The 22,237-nt window shown below is 39.6% G+C and overlaps 1 protein-coding gene across 4 annotated transcripts in view; it reads right to left on the bottom strand.

The window, feature by feature from the left end:
* Positions 1-22,237, bottom strand: part of CTNNA2 (catenin alpha 2) — a 1,425,261-nt gene that overhangs the window by 1,051,040 nt on the left and 351,984 nt on the right. For all 4 annotated transcript variants that reach the window (XM_060187717.1, XM_060187715.1, XM_007531774.3 and 1 more), the window contains 2 exons: positions 12,852-12,971; positions 7,058-7,324 (listed from right to left, as the gene is read on the bottom strand). In XM_060187717.1, coding sequence (XP_060043700.1) covers positions 7,058-7,324; positions 12,852-12,971 — 387 coding nt within the window. The remainder of the gene's footprint in view (positions 1-7,057; positions 7,325-12,851; positions 12,972-22,237) is intronic.

Genomic DNA, 22,237 nt, shown 5'->3' on the forward strand with positions numbered 1-22,237 from the left:
TAATTCAGAAATATTTAGCTGAGGGGAATTCCAGTAAACCTATCCACTTCCTAATCCCTGGTCCTGAAAGACAAGATTCTCCCACTCCCTCATTCCTGGTCCTGAAAGACAAGATTCCCAGTACCCTGACCCCAGATAAATCTGTATCCTGAGGCTAACTTAGCTTGCTTGTCCATCATATACAATGATGTTACAACATCCATTCCAGGCCAGAGTCCACAGGCTCTTGATCCACGCATGAGTAAAGCCTCCTTACTCCTTAACCCATTTTGGCAAAGTCTTTCTTGATTTCCAGCAGATTTCCCTAACAATATAATACATAGGAAGGTAACAGACATAACCTGATAAGGGTTCACAGGTGTCAGCAGACAGAATCCTCTGATGGAATTTCAGAGGAGGAGATGAAGCTCTCTCAGCTGTAGGTCCATAGAAGCTGGACAATCCCTTTGTTCAGGGCCCAGAATTCTTTAAGAGGATGAGTTCCTTCTGTGGCCCTTTCACTTTAATAAAGTTCTTCCATTGTGACTCTATCAGCTGGCTCTATCACTTGAACCCACAACACTGGTATTGCCCAAACTTTTACTGCTTAGGTTCTCTTTGGACAATGCCTTCTAATATGCCTGTGCACGACCAAGAGAAGCTCAGAGTTTAAGTGAGCTGAGGGCAGTGACAAAAGGAGCATGGAGTTGTTCCCAGGGCAATTCCCTCCTTTGCTCTTTTAGTAGAAGTGTAACCAAAAACAGATAAGAAAGCAGATTATAAGTAGATAAGAAGTAGAAACAAAGAGAATTTGGAATGTATAAAACAAGTTAGGTCAGCACTAGGTAAGACTACTCTGTCATATGTAGAGTAGTCTAAACAATGTATCTGCTCATTGAAAATGTAATTTTCATTTATGGTGATGGGTTGCAAAATCCCCTGTAGTTGTAACTGAAAATCTTACTGCTTTGAATTTTGCTTCTGTACTTCCTGGCTTACTTGCTTGTGCTTATAGACTTGGAATAGACTATGGAAAGTAGTGTAATTACCAAGCTTGGGGGCCAAGCACTTTCTCTGGAGTATTCCAGGCTCTGGCCCATGGGTGTAATAAACTTCTCCTCTTTCTTCCTATCTTGGTCTCCATCATTACTGGCTGTAATACTCTCAGCTTCAGTCCCCATATTTCAGAGAGATTTCTGCTGCTCCTACCTTATCGTTCACTATGCTCACATCCCAACACTCCTTCTATCCACTGAATGTCTGAGCAGTATGAGAATCACAATTAAAATAGAGAAAGAAAACATATTTAAGGAGTCAGCAGTGGTGCACCTGATTAAGTGCTCATATTACAGTGTGGAAGGACCAAGGTTCAAGTCCCCTGTCCCCATCTGCAGGGGAATGCTTCACGAGTGGTGAAACAGGGCTACAGGAATCTTTCTGTCTCTCTCCCTCTCTGTCCTTCACTCTGAATTACTCTCCATATCTATCCAATAACAAATAAATAAAAATATTGAGGTAGGTGGACATGAACCTGGTTGAGCAGACATTAAAATGTGAAAGAACTGGAGTTCAAGTCCCCACCTGCAGGGAGAAAACTTTATGAGTGGTGCAGCAGTGCTGCAGGTCTCTCTGTCTCTCTCCCTCTACATCTTCCCCTATCCTCTCAATTTCTGGCTGTCTCTATCCAATGAAGATAATTTAAGAAATTAAAAGACTTCTCTCTCCCTCTCTCTCTCTCTCTCTCTCTCTCTCTCTGGCCTACACACTTCTACATGCTTCTATTTTCCTCTCCTTCTCTCTTTCTTTCAATAAATGCTCATCTCTCTGAAGAAAAAAAAAAGAAATTAAAAATAGAGAGTCAGGCGGTAGCACAGCAGGTTAAGCGCAGGTGGCGCAAAGTGCAAGGACCGGCCTAAGGATCCCAGTTCGAGCCCCCGGCTCCCCACCTGCAGGGGAGTCGCTTCACAGGTGGTGAAGTAGGTCTGCAGGTGTCTATCTTTCTCTCCCCCTCTCTGTCTTCCCCTTCTCTCTCCATTTCTCTCTGTCCTATCCAACAACAACAACATCAATAATAACTACAACAATAAAAAAAGGGGAACAAAAGGGAATAAATAAATAAATATTTTAAAATGTTTAAAAATAAAAAGAAAGAAATTAAAAATAATTAAGTAAATAAAATATATTTTAAGGAAAAAGAAAAATAAACAAATTAGTGATTATTTAAACATACATACTTAAAGAGGAGGCTCAGCAAAGTAGCTCACTTAGCTAGTGTTCTGCTTTGTCAGTGAGAAGCTCTGGTTCCCATCCAGCCCCATCACAAAGAAGGAAGCTTTAGAGCTTCCATGTCTTGCCCTCTCTCTGCCTCCTTGTCTCTGTCTGTCTGAAAAAATGAGCCTGGAGTGGTGATGTCAGAGATGACCAAAATTAAAAAATAATGATAATAATAAAAAGAAAAAGAGGAAGGGCCAGGCAGTGGGGCACCTGGTTAAGCACTCTATTACCATGCACAAGGATCCAGGTTCAAACCCCTGGTTCCCACCTGTGGGGGGAAAGCTTCACACATGGTGAAGCAGGGCTGCAAGTGTCTCTCTGTCTCTCTCCCTCTCTATCTCCCCCAAGAATAAAAGCCTAAAAGGGTAGAGGAGAGGTATGGGCAATCACAAAGAAATAGAAAAGGTGATATATGTAGAGCTGGCCTGTCATGGTGACATGTTAGCTCAGTATGGTAAAAATCATCTGGTCCTACTTCTCAAACACATTTAGATTTTTTTTTTTTTCACTTTTATAGAAACAGAGAAGCAAAGAGCAAAAGTAAAAGAGACCATATGAAATGGGCATCAAGCTTAAAGTGTGAATGTAGCAAAGCAGTACACTGCCCAAGTCAGTTAGTTTGCTACTCTTAAATCTTACAAGCATGAAAGGCAAGCAGATACAAAAACATGTTTCAAACTACTAGCATTCATGTGCCCAGAATTGAAACAGTTAAGAACTAGGCAAAGTGACTGAGACTGACAGGGTGTCTTGGTGGAGAGAACCCATGACCTGCATGTATGGTACCCAGCACTGCCTATGTCCTGCTGTGCTCTGAACTCAGTCTCTCTCCCTCTGAAGCATATATGATGTAAGTAAGTAAACAAATAGTTTATTTTCAAAAGAAAATATAAGAACATAGATATTTAAAGTGAAGGATCCCTAGAGAGCTTCAGACATACAGTATCACAGAAGGAAAGTCAAGATTAGATGGTAAATTGGGGGTCAGGAAATGGAAGTGAGGGCTAAGACCTTAATGAACCTTGTAAGGACAAGCACATATAGGTATAGGAAATACAATCTTATTGTTAAAAAATCCCCTTTAGGCTAAGGTGGTAAAAAAGTTGAGAAGAAAATAAATATAAAAAGAAAAAGGAAATGACTGATCAAGTCAATTCCAAGGGCAAGTGGTATACATTGAAGGCACATTTACAAGTAAAAAACTTAAGTTGGGGGTGCAGGTGGTGGCACACCTGCCTCAGCACACAAGGACTCAGGATAGAGGTCCCCAGTTCCCACCTGCTGGGGAAAAGCTTCATGAGTGGTGGAGAAGGGCAACCACTCAGGTGGTGTTCAGGTGTTTCTCTGTCTCTCTCCCTCTCTATTGCCTCCTTTCTCTCAATCTCTGTCTCTATTCAATAATAATAAATATATTTAAAATAAAAATGGTAAAAGAAAACTTCAGTTGTGGGGGTTGGGTGTTGGCATAACATGTCAAATGCATAAGTTACTGTGTACAAGGTCCTGGGTTTGAGCCCCCCCCCAGTTCCTGCCTAAAGAGGGCAAGCTTCACGAACAGTGGAGCAGGCTCTAGGTATCTCCTTTGCCCTCTTTCTCCGTCTCAATGATAATTGTTAACAAAGGGGAAAACTACATTAGAGAAATTTAGAAGAAGTTTTAATGTATATTTAAAAAATAAGAAAATTCAAAAATGGGAGTCGGGCTGTAGTGCAGCGGGTTAAGCGCAGGTGGCGCAAAGCACAAGGACCGGCATAAGGATCCCGGTTCGAACCCCGGCTCCTCACCTGCAGGGGAGTCGCTTCACAGGTGGTGAAGCAGGTCTGCAGGTGTCTATCTTTCTCTCCTCCTCTCTGTCTTCCCCTTCTCTCTCCATTTCTCTCTGTCCTATCCAAAAACGACAACAACAATAATAACTACAACAATAAAAAAAACAAGGGCAATAAAAGGGAATAAATAAATAAAATAAATATAAAAAAAGAAAATTCAAAAAGCATATTGGCATAGACTATAAAGAAAGGGTCACAAATAGTTTCATTTTAAACTTTTCTAAAGTATCTTCTATAGAGGAAACCTCAAACTTTGATATAGCATATTATATTCTTTCTAATAAAGAAATTTTGTAGACATAACTCTTCTATTTTCTCTCCCTTTTAAAAGCTCTCTGGCAGTTAAAATTGATGTTATAATATACTTTTCTTCTGAGCAATCATTACATTTTAAAAAAGCATTTTCAGTATTCCCTGTTGATATTTCATTAGATAAAATTAACTAGCTAAAGCTCTCACATTTCACATGGTTATTTTTCCATTTATTAGCAGTCATTTTACTTCTTGCCGCTGTATCATTAGAGACTCTCTTGAAAGTTTCAAGTGTTAAAATACTGTGTTTTTCCACATTCTTTTGCTTCATGAATTATGATATCAACTATTCATGCAGTCAGAATAAAAAGTGTTTTTTAAAAAATGTCCAACATTGAGACATGATAACTAGTTAGACATAAATAAACCCAATTATACAGATAAATGCACATAAAAAAAACATATTTTTACTTGTTCCTAATCAACTAAGTTACTTCTGATTCTATCTCCATGGAAGTGAATTTGACATACTCCTGGTTGCTAGTATAACCTGTGCAAGTAATGCTGATTATAAAATGTATTTTCGGGGGGTCGGGCGGTGGCTCAGTGGGTTAAGCGCATATGGCGCAAAGAGCAGGGACCGGCCTAAGGATCCCGGTTGGAGCCCCTGGCTCCCCACCTGCAGGGGAGTCACTTCACAGGCGGTGAAGCAGGTCTGCAGGTGTCTATCTTTCTCTCCCCCTCTCTGTCTTCTCCTCCTCTCTCCATTTCTCTCTGTCCTATCCAACAATGAACAACATCAACAATGGCAATAATAATAACCACAACGAGGCTACAACAACAAGGGCAACAAAAAGGGGGAAAAATGGCCTCCAGGAGCGGTGGATTCATGGTGCAGGCACTGAGCCCAGCAGTAACCCTGGAGGGAAAAAATAAATAAATAAATAAATAAATAAATAAAATGCATTTTCATTTATATAATTATGTTCCCTGTGGAAACTAAAGTCCACTAGAATAGCAAGACATTAAACTAAGTTTCATCCTCATCCTCATCCTCATCATCCTCATGATGAAGAGCCTTCACACATGCCCCAGCTCATGGCCCTAGGATGTTTTTTCGTTCAGATACAGAGACACAAGACAAGAGAGACAATACAGCACTTGATCTTTCCTAATGTGGTAGTAGGGCTCAGATTGTCTGCTCTGGTCCTACTACACTGAGGCTTCAATTGCTAAATCACTGAAAGTCAGCCTTTCTTCACTGATAATGATCTGAATACAAGAATATTCATGAACAGAAGGTAGCAGCAGTTGAGGAGTCTAGACTCCCCTTGAGTGAGGGCCCCAGTGATCCCTTATTACCATTTCCTCATTTTGGGGCTCATTGTTGCTTCTAATTTACCAAAGAAACCATGATTATAAAAATACCATTATGTATAAATGTGACAAGCAAATTCAGCTATTCTTCTCTAATTTTAAAAGCAGCATTTCGGAAAACAGCTTGTTTATAATAGTCTATTCTGCTAAATGTATCTGGCATTTATCTGTATAATGCACACCTTTAAAATTAATGTACCATTATAATCCTGGAATATCTAAGTACATGACATGCTCATGGTGGCTTCACTAATCTTGGATGTAATTTGGAAATGTAACTTACTATCACTCTGTCTAGTTGAAAAAAGAACTCTATAGAAGTTTTACTGAGATTGTCTAAGCACTGCAAACATTGACAGTGTTAATAGTTGACAGTTTTCCTGTCTGGAATCTTGATATCATTTAACAACACATACTGTGAGTTTGCCTCACAGTAAAAATTTATTTTCATTTCAATAAATTTATTTTTCACTAAAAGAGTAAAAAAAAAAACAAACTGGAAAGAGGGGTTGAGTAGCACTGAAAGAAGCTTTGGTGCTATGCTCTATCATCTATCTGTATTTCTCTCTCCTTTTCTCTCTCCTTTCTTCTCTCTCTCTCTCTGCCACTTAGCTTTCTCTGTCTCTATCTGGAAAAGGAATAGCATGGATATAAAGTCTTCCTCCATCCTAGTTCATGCTTTTATACCTTTTGCAATCTCTACTTTGCTGCTGATTCTCTGTTCCAGCTGTCAGTAACCTCCCGTCAAAAACTCATGTCCACATTCCTAAGAGCATCTTCATCCTTTCTCCACAGCTATTAAGTGATGTATTTTTTCTCTTGTGATTTCCTATAACATTGTGTTTTTTCACTTTAAAATATTAAATACATTTGACTATCCTATCTTCCTCCATGAAAATTTACTTCCTGAAAGCAGTTATTTATAAATCTCTACTTCTCTCTTTTTATACATCTATTTTATTACTTTGGATGGAGTCAGAGAAGAATTGAGAAGGAAAGAGTAGACAGGGAGAGACACCTGTAGCACCGCTTCCCTCTTATGAAGCCCCTCCCCGCTAATAAGTAGAGATGGAGGCTTGAACTTGGTTCTTTGTACAGCAACCAACACCAACTTAGTTCTTTAAATACAAGAGCACCAGATCCTTCCAGTATGTTGGATCTGTAATAATAGACACAGTGTGTAGTTTATCTTGCTTTCAATATTCTTTAACATGGGTAAATCAATGCACATGTCTGTTCTGTTGTAGGACTGGATCCCCTGCATTTTTCTCAATGCAAGTGTGCTAGATCCCCTGCACTATTCTCAGTGAAAGGGTACACCCTACTGTGTATCCCATCCAAATACTTACATCAAACTCGTTGAGTGCTGCAGCTAGCTCTCCAATGCCTGTGTGGCCCTTGGCTTCATCAGTGGGCGAGGTAGCTTGAGCTGCATTGGAGATGCCCGCTATGGCTTCCTGGACTTGCTTGAACACATAATCTCGGTTGGCTCTGGTGGCAGCCACATCTGGGTGGCGGAGGAAGGCTTGTGAGGCTGTGTAGAGCATGGTGGCATTCTTCTTCAAAGCCCCTCGGGCAGCTGCCATTTCATCCCGACAGTGAGGGTCCTTAAGTTCCTGTGTGCAGAGCATAAAACATGTCACATATCTATGAAGCCTGAGATGAAGGCACCAGTAAAAGGGCTTAGAGTTTGGACTCTTAGAACCATGTTACATTTAGAATGCACCTACTCTCTCTCCATCTCTCTGACTCCCAGAAGGTCACACACACAATCTTCCCATGGGAATATCTGAACAACTCAATCTCTCTCTCTCTCTCTCTCTCTCTCTCTCTCTCTCTGTCTCCAATTTTATCTATTATTGGATAGAGACAGAAATTGAGACGGGGGGGTCGGGCGGTGGCGCAGTGGGTTAAGCGCATGTGGCGCAGGGATCGGCATAAGGATCCCGGTTCGAGCCCCCGGCTCCCCACCTGCAGGGGAGTCGCTTCACAGGCTGTGAAGCAGGTCTGCAGGTGTCTATCTTTCTCTCCCCTTCTCTGTCTTCCCCTCCTCTCTCCATTTCTCTCTGTCCTATCCAACAACGAATTGTGTCAACAAGGGCAATAATAATAACCACAACGAAGCTACAACAAGGGTAACAAAAGGGGGGAAAAATGGCCTCCAGGAGCGGTGGATTCATGGTGCAGGCACTGAGCCCAGCAATAACCCTGGAGGAGGAAAAATAAATAAATAAATAAGTGAATAAATAAATAAATAAATAAATAAAAAAGAAATTGAGACGGGGTAAAAAGATAGAGAGGGAGAGAGATAGATACCTGCACCCTTCTTCACCACTTGTGAAGCTTTCTTCCTGAAGGTGGGGACAAGGGGGTTGAACTCAGATCCTTGAGCACTGTAATATGAGCACTTAACCAGATGTACCACTACCTGGCCCCTGTCCTTCCCTTCTTGACCCTTGCAATAGATACCCTTCTTATAGGTCTCACTCTGATTCTAATTCTCTAACCTGAAACCTCTTAGATCTGCCCACGAGATCCTATTTCCTTCTATCATTAACACTCACCACTTTATTACATTTACTTATTTTATCATTTAAAGAGCATCTTATAGTATTTCCTTATTATTTAAGCAGTTTTTTTTTCCTTCACTCTATGTCCAATAAAAGCAAGGAGTTATTTATCTTGTTTAGTGACTTTTTTTTTCTCATTAGTACAATGTCTGGCCCAGAGAAAGGATTTAACAATATTACACAGATAATACAGAAAATGAGCCATCAATAATTCAGTGACTGGTAGGGATGACAGTTAGGTATCACATATGGACAACACAGTCTTTAGGCCCCTGACACTCTTCTTGTCTCTCCTGTCAACTGCTGTTATAAACTGGAGAAATAAAATTTCTGTATCAGAGTCACTTCATTATCATGTTCAGAAGAGAGTTTAGTCTTGAAATGATGATCTTTAATGGCAGCTCTATCACTGAGTTTAAGGAGTAAAAAAATAAGAGATTCAATACGACCTTCTTTCCTAGTTTTGTATGTGAAATGATACTGCTGGTAAATGGATTTCCTTCCAACTTTAACAGTTACTGTGAAGGAAACCTTCATTCAGCTCTGGAAATATCAATGGCAGTCCCGGGAGCCATGAGGACTGCCAGCTGAATGTTTCAGGGAGCAGGTCGCCCAGTTTCTAAGCATTATTAAAGGGCATTTGAACCAAGGCAGATGGATGACCTGCTGGTAAAAGCGTTTTGGCTTTTTCTGGTCATGATAATTCTTACACAGCCAAGTTATGTAGGCTGATTAAGACAAAGTGGCAATAAGTCATAGTGGAATCATCCATCCTCTTTGCTTAAATTCTAACAGATTTATCCAGTCAGCACAGTTTTTAAATTGGGATTATTTATTTTTAGCCTTAAGTATAGGCACAATAGGTAACTAACATCTAAATGTGGTATCTATGTTAGCCAACAAACTAAATAATGGTTATAGAAAGTTGCTTCCCACTTCAAAGAGTCTTATTAAGCTAAAGAACATTCCATATCTTAGTCTTTGTTGTGTATTTAAAAATTTTAATATGAAATTGAGGGATTCTAGTGAAAATATTACTTTTTAATTTTTTTATTATATTCATTTTTTGGATGGAGACAACCAGTAATCAAAAGGCCGGGAGACAAAGAGAGGTTGTGCACCTGGCTGTACAAGGACCTAGGTTCATTCCCCCAGCCCCCATCTGCAAGGGGAAATCTTCACAAGTGGTGAAGCAGAGCTGTAGGTGTCTGTCTCTATCTCAACCTTCCCTCTCAATTTCTTTCTGTCTCTATCAAATAAATGCATTTAAAAAAAAAGATATTAGTAAAGAAAGAGAGGGAGAGAGATCTGCTTCACAAATCACAAAACTTTCTCCCTGCAGGTGGGACCTGTGGGCTCAAACCCTTGTCCTTGCTGTGGTGAAAAATATATCCATAAAGATGGTTGAGAAGAATAGGAAAGCTATTAGGGGAGGGGATGGGATACAGAGTTCTGGTGGTGAGAATTGTATGGAGTTGTACCCCTTTTAGCCTATGGTTTTTGTCAATGTTTCATTTTTATAAATAAAAATTTAAACAAACAAACAAAAAGCAAACAAAACTGAAAAAAAAGATGTTTGAGAAACATTTTTAAAACTTTTATCTAGGGAGTCAGGCGCTAGCGCAGCAGGTTAAACACACATGGCGCAAAGGATCCCAGTTCGAGCCCCCGGCTCCCCACCTGCAGGGGTGTCGCTTCACAGGTGGTGAAGCAGGTCTGCAGGGGTCTATATTTCTCTCCCCCTCTCTGTCTTCCCCTCCTCTCTCCATTTCTCTCTGTCCTATCTAACAATGACAACATCAATAACAACAATAATAACTACAACAACAATAAAAAAAAGACAGCAAGGGCAACAAAAGGGAAAATAAATAAAATTTTTAAAAAAGTATCTATTTATTAGATAAGAGATAGAGATGGAAGGAGGGATGGAGAGGGAGAGAAAAAGAGACACATCTGCAGCCCTGCTTTACTGCTCATGAAGCCATCCCCCCTCCCCCCAGGTCCCCAGGTGGGGACTGGGTACTTGAACTCATGTCTTTGTGAAGGGAATCATATGCACTCAGTTATGCTACTACCTGGTTGGAGAAGATATTCTTTAACCACAAATAAAACTGCAAACAATCTCAATGTTGAATAACAGATGGTAGAGAACCATGGAGGTAGAGCAGCAGCTTATGAAACAGATTTTCATGCCTGAGACACCAGATGCCCCAGGTTAAATTCTTGGTTGCACCCTAAGTCAGAGTGGTACTCTATTTTTTTTTAAAGAAGGCTAATTATGAGGATATTAAAAACAACTTCCAAAACAAATAATAACCTTTATAGTCTTTTTATTTATTTGTTATTGGATAGAGACAGACAGAAAATAAGAACAGAGGGGGAGACATTGAGGGAGAGAGACAGAGAGACACCTGCAGCCCTGCTTCACCACTCGTGAAGCTTCCCCCCTGCAGGTGGGGACCAGGGACTTGAACTTGGGCCCTTGTACACTGTAATGTGTGTACTTAACCAGGTGTGCCACCACCTGGCATCTAACTTGTATAATATTTGTAAGATAAATTGTCCTAAATGTTAAGGAATTCAGAGAACACTCAAAAAGATGGCAGGAAAGGGGTCTTGACTGACTTCTCTATATTTGGAAACAGACTTTTAGGAGTGGAAGAATAAACAAACACAGGTTTTTAGAAACAGGTTTGTTTATTTATTTATTTACTTTATTATCTTTATTTACTGGATAGAGACAGCCACAAATCGAGAGGTAATGGGGTGATAGAGAAGGAGAGACAGAGAAACACCTGCAACATTGCTTCACCACCTGCAAAGCATTCCCCCTGCAGGTGGGGACTGGGGTCTCGAACCTGGGTCCTTCTGCACTGTAACACATGCGCTCAATCAGGTGTGCCACCACCCGGCCCCTGTTTGTTTATTTTAAAATATATATATTTTATTTATTATTGGATATAGACAGAGAGAAATTGAGAGAGGAGGCAGAGACAGGGAGAGAGGGGGACAGGTGATGATGTGCTTGGTTGAACGCACATATTACAATGTGCAAGGGCCCAGTTCAAGCCCCCAGTCCCTAGCTACAGAAGGAAAAACTTCATGAGTGGTGAAGCAGGTCTGCAGGTTTATCTCTGTCTCTCTTCCTTGCTATCTTTCCCTTTCTTCTAAATTTCTCTAGTCTCTATCCAAATAAATAAATAGAAAACAGTTTTAAGAGAGAGAGAGAGAGACTGAGAGACACCAACACCCGAAGCCCTACCTCACCATACCTGAAGTTTCCCCTGCAGGTGGACCAGGGGCTTGAATCCCAGGTCCTTGCACACTGTAATGTGTGTGCACTACTGTAGACACACTACTGACTAGCCCCATAGAAATACAATTCCAATGGTTCCTATTGAACATAGAGAGTTGCCTACCATGAGGTAGGTTGTCTCTAAACAAAGAGAGAAATCTCAGATCAGCTACTTTCACTAAAGTGATTAATACCTGTGTTCTCCCTCACATCTCTCCTCTACCCTTCCTATACAACTCTATATTTGCTACCACTCTCTTCATAGTCACACTCCATATGTTGTACAGGGATATATCCAAAGGGCTAGAAAATGAAGTGCAGTTAAATCCTGGAGAGGGATCAGGAGAGGGGAAACTGGTGGTGGTTCACCTGGTTGAGCACTCACATTACAGTGCACAATGACCCTGGTTTAAGTCCCCTGGTCACCACATGCAAGGTAAAAGCTTTGCAAGTGGTGAAACAGGGCTACAGGTTTCTCTCTGTCTCCCCTTCTATATCCTGTATCCCTCTCAATTTCTGGCTGTCTTTATCCAATAGATAAAGATGATAAAAAATGTTTTTAAGGGGGTCGGGCAGTGGTGCAGTGGGTTAAGCGCATGTGATGCAAAGCGCAAGGACCGACGTGAGGATCCCGGTTCGAACCCCGGCTCCCCACCTGCAGGGGAGTCGCTTCACAGGTGGTGAAGCAGGTCTGCAGGTGTCTATCTTTCTCTCCCCCTCTCTGTCTTCCCCTCCTCTCTCCATTTTTCTCTGTCCTATCCAACAGCGAACAACGTCAACAATGGCAATAATAATAACCACAACGAGGCTACAACAAGGACAACAAAAGGGGGAAAAATTGCCTCCAGGAGCAGTGGATTCATGGTGCAGGCACTGAGCCAGCAATAACCCTAGAGGAAAAAAAAAATGTTTTTAAAAACGGAAGGAGCAGGAGAAGGATAGCTGCAAGCCTTTTATTCCAGATACAGGATGTTATAATTTTATTTACTGAATATTGATACCACAGTTTGCAATTTTTATTTGATTTGGGAACGATGGACAAATATGCAGGCAGTGACTGATATCAGTGGGACAGGGTTATGTGTGCCCTGTTTTAAGCAGGGCTGAGCCTTCAGTGGTATTAAAACCAGCCCCAAGAGGAAATAGCCTTTGGCTTCAGAGATTCTGAGGATATTTGATAGCCCACAGATGGAAGGGATCCTTTGATCAGCCCCACAAAGTTACCAATTTACTTAAACTTAGTCGTTTCTCCCTTGTGTTTTTTAAAGCCTTCCCTACCTGTTGTCTTCTTGCTGCTACATAGTTTAGCTTCACCATCTCTTTTCCAAATTCTTTAAAGCGATTTGCAAGATCTTGCTCATTGGTAGCGTTTTTGACAGCTTCTAGTGCTTCCTCCACCTAAAGTGATTGAAAAGAAACAACAGTGTTTGTACTCTGTTAGAATGCCAGAAATGGTGGCTTTAAAAAAAAAAAAAATCATTCATACATTAACAAGTAAATACATAAAACAATAGGAAAATGTACTCCAAAGAATTAACAATCAGAATGGACATTTGCTCAGCATTCCCAAAATAGTTTCTATAGTATAAATTCTCAAAAGCTCCCATGGAGGTCACGGTTCACAAACAGAAACTGGAGGAGCTCTTAGACAGTGGTGAGTCTGATACAACATGAGTCTGCAAACAGATTTCTTGGCAGTGCCTCTAAATCTAGAACTGAAGAGTTGCTGTTTTCCGCTGACTTTATACCTTGCCTGATAATGGAAAGGGAAAGCAGAAACCAGTTCAGTTGAACAATGTTGCCACTAAAAGTCTATCTTTCTCTCCTCCTCTCTGTCTTTCCCTCCTCTCTCCATTTCTCTCTGTCCTATCCAACAACGAAGACAGACAACAAATAATAATTACAACAGTAAAGCAACAAGGGCAACAAAAGGGAATAAATAAATAAATTTTTTTTAAAAACTTTTTAAAAAAAAAGTAGCATCAATAGTAGCAGATAGACAGGAGAGCAAGCCTGGCCCCCCTAAAGAAGTGTTCTGCTGCTAGATTCCTGCAAAACAGTTTATAGGTCTGTTCCAAAAATGTACTTGAATTTGAATCATGAATTTCATTAAGGATTATTTTATGGATGATCTGAGGATTTGACAGATAATAAGATTTCCCTTCCAGACTGATTTTTCTCTTTAATGTGCTGTGAAGATTTCCACAAGCAATTACCTTTTGCTTACTAGGGGCTATAATAGCTGCAGATTCAAATTAATTTGGCAACAAAAATTATGGTATTTCAGTGAAGTAACCCACTGAGTCAGTCAGGTAACTAACATCTTTGTAGAGGTGATTTTATTACCAGAAATAGCCAGGAAAAAGTCCTGCATGAATAAGGTTCAAGACAGATACATGCTTGAAAAGTCAAATGTTTTAAATAAAAAAGGAACTTGGTGGAAAGGCCTTCCAAAAGAAGCATCAAGAACAAAAAAGTAGCTCTTAAAGTGTAATAAAAAATGTCAAGAGGGTCTGGGTGGTAGGACATCTGGTACAGCACATATGTCACCATGCTCAAGGACCCAGGTTCAAGCCCCTGCTCCCCACCTGCAGAAAGAGAGTTACTTCCCAGAGCAGTGAAGCAAGGCTGCAGTTGTTTGTCTCCCTCTCTATTTCCATTTTCCCTATTTCTTTCTATCTCTATCCAGTAAATAAATAACGCTAATTATAAAAAATTAAAACAAGAGCTTAAAAAAAGAAAATGTTAAGACGTATATGCAGATGCAGAATTGACATATGCTTTTAGGGTTTGTGTAAATCAAAGAACAATCTGATAACAGTTCCTTGTCAGAATCCAGAAGTAGACATGAGAATGCATATGTCTAGAAAGGTCATAGATAAACACTGTTCTGAGCTACAGAGATACAACTTTATTTAATCTGACATGCACACAAGTGGCCAAGTTTCTGATCAAGTTTTACTGAGTGAAGTGACAAGTGCTGTAAACCAGTAATGATGGATATCAGCAGGCCTTCTACTCCAGAGACATGATGCTATCACTGTCTTTACTGAATAAACTAGCTTATCTTGCTAAGAGCCATAGCAAGCTATGTAGGTGATTTAGAATAACTGCAATGCAAATTCCACATAGCATCAAGTTTCTATTTTCATCTTCTATGAAAACTCTGCACGTTTCTAATTTGATACAATGATGATTTAACACCTTGCTGTCTTTCCTGATTTCAAGCTCAGCTCTATTACTACGGAGGGGAAGAAAAGAAGAAAAAAAATTGTGAATTAGCCTGTCTTTCAGCACTTCCAACCAAATCATGTTTTGCAGGATTGGAATGGCTGGTTTAAATATTCTCATAATTTAATGAAAATCTCATACCTCTAATTCTTTAAAAAAAAATCCCATCAGAACTGTCTTATGTTCTAATGTATTTCTAACGATCTTAACATGGTCATCAGTACCATCACTGAAAGAGGACAGCAGTCGGCAGTTCATTTCTTCCTGCTGCTTTTTTGAGTCATAATTTTTTTTCCTTAGGACATAAAAACTGGTTCCAGAAAAGAGCAAAACAATTATCTCAGAAGGACCTAAAACTTGAATTTAACTTCACTTATATAGCAGGCTTCTTACCAGTTGACTGTAAAGCACTGATGAGTACTGATAAATAAGTCACAATTTTCTTGTTAGTATCTACTTTAATTAAAAATATTTTCTTGGGAGTAGGGAAGATAGAATAATGTTTATGCAAAGAGACTCAAGCCTGAGGCTCCAAAGTCCCAGGTTTAATTCTCCACACCACCATAAACCAGAGTTGAGCAGTTCTCTGGTGAAAAAAAAAAAAAAGCTTGGAAATGGGAGTGGTCAAGTGATTGAATGACTGAATAAATGAATAAAATGAATGTAAGATTTGACATCTGACCGCATAACTAGTTTGATCACTTGTGTCTCTTATCATGCTAAAGACAAGCTGGCCTTCTCTACTGAATTTTCAATTTCCTAGCTAACAAGTGAAGAAAGTCATTTAACCAGAAAGCAATGGTGTTTTTTATTCTTAAAGCATCATGCTTTATAAGGCATGATAGTAATAAAGCTTGGAATACATTTCCAAAATTATTCTCAGGATGTGTAAGAGAAGGACATTAGTCAGTGTCACCAGTAATTTACAATTCCCTAGACATTGTTCTAAATGTTCTATATGTATCTAATGTATCTAAACATATATGTATACATATATGTTCTATATGTATCTAAAGTTACAGGGACCACAAAATATGTTTTAAACGCTAATACCATAAAAAAGCACATGTGAAGGGGCCAGATGATGGTGCACCTGGTTGAGTTCACATGCTGCAGGTGCAAGGACCTGAGTTCAAACCCCCAGTCTCCACCTGCAGGGGGAAAACTTCACAAGTGGTGAAATAGGGATGCAGGTATCTTTCTCCCTCTCTCCTTCTCTTCTTCCCTTTTTATGTCCTATCAAATAAAATAAATAAATAAATAGTGATTCAAAGCACAAGTGATATTAAAGTATCCCTGTCTCATTAGTGTCCTTCGATAATATGACAACAGCAGTCAGTGTGGCGTTGGCTAGTGGATAAACATCAGATTTTTTTAGTGGTGGTTGTATTCTATTTTGCTGTTCCAGTTTTTAATGAGAACTTATTACATAATCAAAAGCATCACTATTTCAGGGCCTACCGTAAGGCCATAAAAAGTTTTTTCTCGGGGGTCGGGTGGTGGCACAGTGGGTTAAGCACATGTGATGCAAAACGCAAGGACCAGTGTAAGGATCCCAGTTCGAGCCCCTGGCATCCCACCTGCAGGAGAGTCACTTCACAGGCGGTGAGGCAGGTCTGCAGGTGTCTATCTTTCTCTCCCCCTCTCTGTCTTTCCCGCCTCTCTCCGTTTCTCTCTATCCTATCCAACAACGAACAACATCAACAATGGTAATAATAATAGCCACAAGGAGGCTACAACAACAAGGGCAACAAAAAAGGGGGTGGAAATGGCCTCCAGGAGCAGTGGATTCATGGTGCAGGTACTGAGCCAGCAATAACCCTGGAGGGAAAAAAAAAAGTTTTTTCTCTGACATAACATGTCTAAGTGAATTTATGTTCAACCCCATCATCAATGCTAAAGACTTAACAATATAATCTGATTCCATTAATTCAAAAAGAAGGGAGAACAAATATCTCTCTTCATGATTACTGCTTGGGATGCAGAATTTCTTTAACAGTCAGAAGCAGTGCGTATCACCCTAAGACACTAACAATGTCAACTGATTGCAAGATCTACTAGGTATCTGGCAAAGAAACCACTCACTAAAAGTCAACAATAAAACTGATTATAATTCAGTGTTCTTTAATGATGTCTGATATGGAACTGATTACCTCGAAACATCAGATCCCCCTTCAGTAATAAGTTGACTTTGAACTATATCTCACCCATATCACTATTTTCCTGAGTTTGAAACAAACATAATAGCAAAAATCTTTTCCAATCTATATGAATCCTTACTATAAAATATTTTCAAAAGCTCAACATTAAAAATCCCATACAAATAGCTGTATGATACAATGAACAATCACAATACAACTAGAATATTAATGCAGCATGTAAGAAGATGAATTCCTTTTATTTCTTTGTAGAGATAATGCCTCATTCATGCAACTCATTACTGCAACTGAGTTGCCTGTTCATTCAAAGAGCAAGGGAGAAGAACCAACGATCCAGAGAATCCCCCTGTCCCATGGCACTGATGTACGGTGCTGGGACTCAAGCCTGGCTATGGTACTGCATGATCCTTGTCCAGTGAACTCCATCTTTGATCTGCAGATATATTTTTTGAAAGGAATGCTGACTTAGGCTCCCAAATATAATTTTAAGAATACAACCTTTGCAGAACTCCTAATGCCTCACTTTCTTTTCCTTTCTAGATTTTATTAGGTAGGACACAGAGAGAGAGAGAAAGATGGATGCCTACAGACCTGCTTCAATATCTGTGAAGCATCCCTTCTGCAGGGGGGGAGCAGGGGCTCAAACTTGGGTCCTCGTACTTGGTTACAGTAGGAATAACCTGATATGCCACAGCCTGGCTCACCCAAATCACTTATTTTTAGAAGGTAAATGATTGGGAGTTGGGCGGTAGCGCAGTGGGTTAAGCACAGGTGGTGCAAAGTGCAAGGACCAGCATAAGGATCCTGGTTCGAGACGCTGGCTCCCCACCTGCAGGGGAGTCGCTTCACAAGTAGTGAAGCAGGTCTGCAGGTGTCTATCTTTCTCTCCCCCTCTCTGTCTTCCCCTCCTCTCTCCATTTCTCTCTGTCCTATACAACAACAATGACATCAATCATAACTACAACACTAAGACAACAAGGGCAACAAAAGGGAATAATAAATAAATATTTTTTTTAAAAAGAAGGTAAATGATTATTATTCACAATGACTCAAGTTGCCATCAATTACCTATATGGATGCAGACAGAGAATGAAGGTGGTCATTTTAGGAGAATAAATTGACCATCCCTCATGAAGCCAGTGAATTAGTGATGGAAAAACATAAACATTATGTTATGATACGAAGTAATTACCTTTATAATATTGTAAATTGCACAGAAATAAGAAAAAACAATATTTGGAAAGAACATAAAAGATTTCATATCATATAAGAGATATAAAGTAAGGTTTATGCATAATTTTAAAGGTAAACAAGTAAGTAATTAGTAAAGCAGGAAGCTACCAGACTCACTAGAGGGTATAATTAAATCTTCTGAACCAACAGAATATCACAATTTCCACTTTACTACTTCTGCACAAAACCTATCACTCTGTTCTTCTCATCTATGTTTTATTACCACATGGAAAAGAAATATTTTAGGGGGTCTAGGAGTGGCACACCCAATTAAGTGTATACACTACAAAGTTCAAGGACCCACACAAGGATCCTGGTTTGAGCTCCTGATCCCCACTTACAGAAGGAAAGCTTCATAAGTGGTGAAGCAGGTCTTCAGGTGTCTCTCTGTCTCTTTCACTCGAGGCATCCCTCCCCCCTCAGTTTATCTCTGTCCTGTACAATAATATGGGGGGGGGGAGAAGCTGCTAGGAGCAGTGGATTCATAGTGCAAGCACCAAACACCAACAATAATGCTGGAGGAAAATAAACAAACCAAAATATAAATTATTTTTACATGGAAAAAAGCTTAGATGATCAGACACTTCTGGAGGCAAGGTGAAGAGCAGCAGCAGCTATGTCTCTCTCCTCTCCTCTCCTCTTCCAGGTTAACTAGGAATACCAAAGGAGAACACCTGAGACCACAACAAGACAGGACTAGAACAACTTCAGGAACCCACCAAATCAGCGATGAGTGCAAACACCTGTGGTTCATGGACAGCGAGGTGCCTAGGGAGAGATTAAGTGGCTGGTAACAGCCTAGCAGTTTACCAGTTGAGACACCATCTCCAGTGTGTTTCACTAACAAAAAGACAGCTGAAGGGAGGAGAGGACTCCCCTAAGACTCACCTAATGCAACTGTGAGTCTCCACTGCTGCTGTCCTCTGAACCTGGAACAGCAGTGGGGAGGCCCTGTGTTGACACCAGGGGACAGATCTAACCAGAAACTCAGGAAAAGATCTATACCTTGGTGGCCTAGTGGTGGGGCTGTGAGAGTCTCTTTGCATAACCACTGGATTATCTCTGCCCACCATGCTTTATCTTTTGGTCAGGATTCAGTGATTAAGTTAAGAAGCATACTTACAGTTTTTTTGATTCTTTCTTTTTGTAAATGTTTATTTATTTATTTATTTCCTTTTTGTTGCCATTATTTTTACTGCTGTTCTAGTTACTATTGTTGTTGTTGATGTTGGATAGGACAGAGAGAAATGGAGAAAGGAGAGAAATACAGAGAGGGAGAGAGAAACAGAGAAACCTGCAGACCTCCTTCACCTCTTGTAAAGCAATTACCCTGCAGGTGGGGAGCTGGAGATCGAACCAGGATCCTTACACTGGTTCTTGTACCATGTGCACTTAACTGGCTAAGCTATAGCCTGACTCCCACCTACTTATACTTTAAAAGCCCTCAGGCTTCCAAATACTACAGGGAAGAAAAAGAACAAAAGAGGCTTTTAAGCCACTGAGCTCCAACTGACGGATTAAAATAATATTTTAAAAACTATCAATTTCCACAATGTGAACCCTTTAATTACCTTCCTTAGACACAAGTCAATCCAGGCAAGAGTGATCAGTAATTTGAAAAGTACTGAGAGAGGGACCTCATAACATACTATATAAAATGGTTAAACCAAAAAGAAGAAATATTGGAGAAATGAACCAGGACAAGAGTCCAGTTAAAAGCCTCCCAAAGGTTAAAGCACAAAACAATGAGGTCAACATCCAAACACTAGTTAAGGAAATAATCACAGGAGTGAGTAAAGAGTTTGAAAGAATTGTCATTAGAAATGCAGAAACAAGAAATGAGACCCTGGAAGAAAATACTAATTATCTCAAGGTTATTAGACAGCTGAAAGCTGAAAAACCTGAGCTAAGAACATAACTAGCTAAACAAGGTAAAACAGTATCAGAACAGGGTAACAAAATAGATGAACTCCAGAAAAAAACAATAGAGGGGAGAGAGAATAGAATAAATGAGGCTGAAGACAGAATTAGCAAGATCAAGGACGAATTAGAGACAACTAAAAAAGAAGTAAGAAACCTCAAAAAGAGATTAAGACATACTGAAAACAACAGCAGAGACATATGGGATGACTTCAAAAGAAATAATATACGCATTATTGGTTTACCAAAGGAAGAAAGAGAGGGAGAGGAAGAAAGCATTCTTCAGGACATAATAGCAGAAAACTTCTCTAGTCTAGACAACATCAAAGACAAAGGTTCAAGAAGCCCAGAGGGTCCCAAACAGAATTAACCCAGACTTAAAGACACCAAGACACATCATACATAGAATGGAAAGGAATAAGGATAAAGAAAGGATCCTGAAGGCTGCAGGAGAAAAACAAAGAGTCACCTACAAAGGAAAACCCATAAGATTGGCAGCAGACTTCCCCACACAAACTCTACAGGCCAGAAGAGAAACGCAAGATATCTATAGAGTGCTCAATGAGCATAGCTTTCAACCAAGACTACTGTATCCTGCTAGACTGTCATTCTGAATAGATGGAAGCATAAAAACCTTCTCAGACAAGCAACAGTTGAAAGAATCAACTATCACCAAGCCTTCCCTGAAAGAAGTTCTGAAAGGTTTCCTATAAACAGTTCAGACCATCATAAATATGCCCTATATCAGAACACTCTAAAGCTATACAAGAATGGTGTTAAAATATCTTCATTCTTTGATTTCAATAAATGTCAACAGACTGAATTCACCTATTAAAAGGCACATACTAGGAAGATGGATCAGAAAAAACAACCCAACAATATGCTATCTACAGAAAACCCACCTAACTCAACAAGATAAACACAGACTCAAAGTGAAAGGATGGAAAACTATCATACAAACCAATAGCCCACAAAAAGGGCAGGAACAGCTATTCTCATATCTAACATGACAGAATTTAAAATAAATAAAATTTTAAAAAGATAAGGATGGACACTACTTAATGTTCAGAGGACTTGTCAATAAGGAGGACCTAACAATTATTAGTATATATGCACCCAAGGAGAAGCCATCTAAATACATTAAACATCTACTGAAAGAGCTACAGCAATATATTAACAGCAACATAGCAATAGTAGGGGACTTCAACACACCACTCTCTTAACTTGACATATCACCCAGATGGAAAATCAATAAGGAAATGAGGATGCTAAATGAGGGGACAGATAAACTAGAACTTTTGGACATTTTCAAAGTCATTCATCCCAAGAAACCGGAATACACATTCTACTCAAGTCCACATAGGTCATTCTCAAGGATAGACCATATGTTAGGCCAAGAAAGAATCAGCAAATTTAAGAGCATTGAAATCATCCCAAGCATTTTCTCAGACCACAATGAAATTAAAGTAACACTTAACAATCAACAAAGAATAAGTAATAGTACCAAAAAGTGAAAACTCAACAGTACACTACTTAACAACCAATGAATCAAAGAGGAAATAAATGAAGAAATCAAAATATTTCGAGAGTTCAATGAAAATGAAGAATCAAGCTATCAAAATATTTGGGACACAGCTAAGGCAGTATAGCGAGGTAAGTTCATAGCCATACAAGCATACATTAGGAAGCAAGAAAAAGCACAAATAAACAGCCTGATTGCACATCTTACAAACCTAGAAGAAGAAGAAGAAGAAGGAGAAGGAGAAGGAGAAGGAGAAGGAGAAGGACAACAACAACAAAGGAACCATAAATCAACCAGAAGGACTGAAATCACTAAAATTAGGGCAGAAATCAATAACATTGAAAATAAGAAAACCATACAAAAGATCAACAAAAGTAAATGTTCATTCTTCGAAAGAGTGAACAAAATAGACAAAACTTTAGCCAGATTCACAAAACAAAAAAGTAAGAAGACCCAAATAAATCAGATCATAAGTGAAAGAGGAGATATCACAACAGACCATGCAGAAGTTCAGCATATCTTACAAAACTTCTATGAACAATAATATGCCACCAAGCAGGAGAACTTGGAAGAAATGGAAGATTTCCTAGATACCTACG

The sequence above is a fragment of the Erinaceus europaeus genome, chromosome 3 (genome assembly GCF_950295315.1).
Source record: "Erinaceus europaeus chromosome 3, mEriEur2.1, whole genome shotgun sequence".
Classification (NCBI taxonomy): Eukaryota; Metazoa; Chordata; class Mammalia; order Eulipotyphla; family Erinaceidae; genus Erinaceus; species Erinaceus europaeus.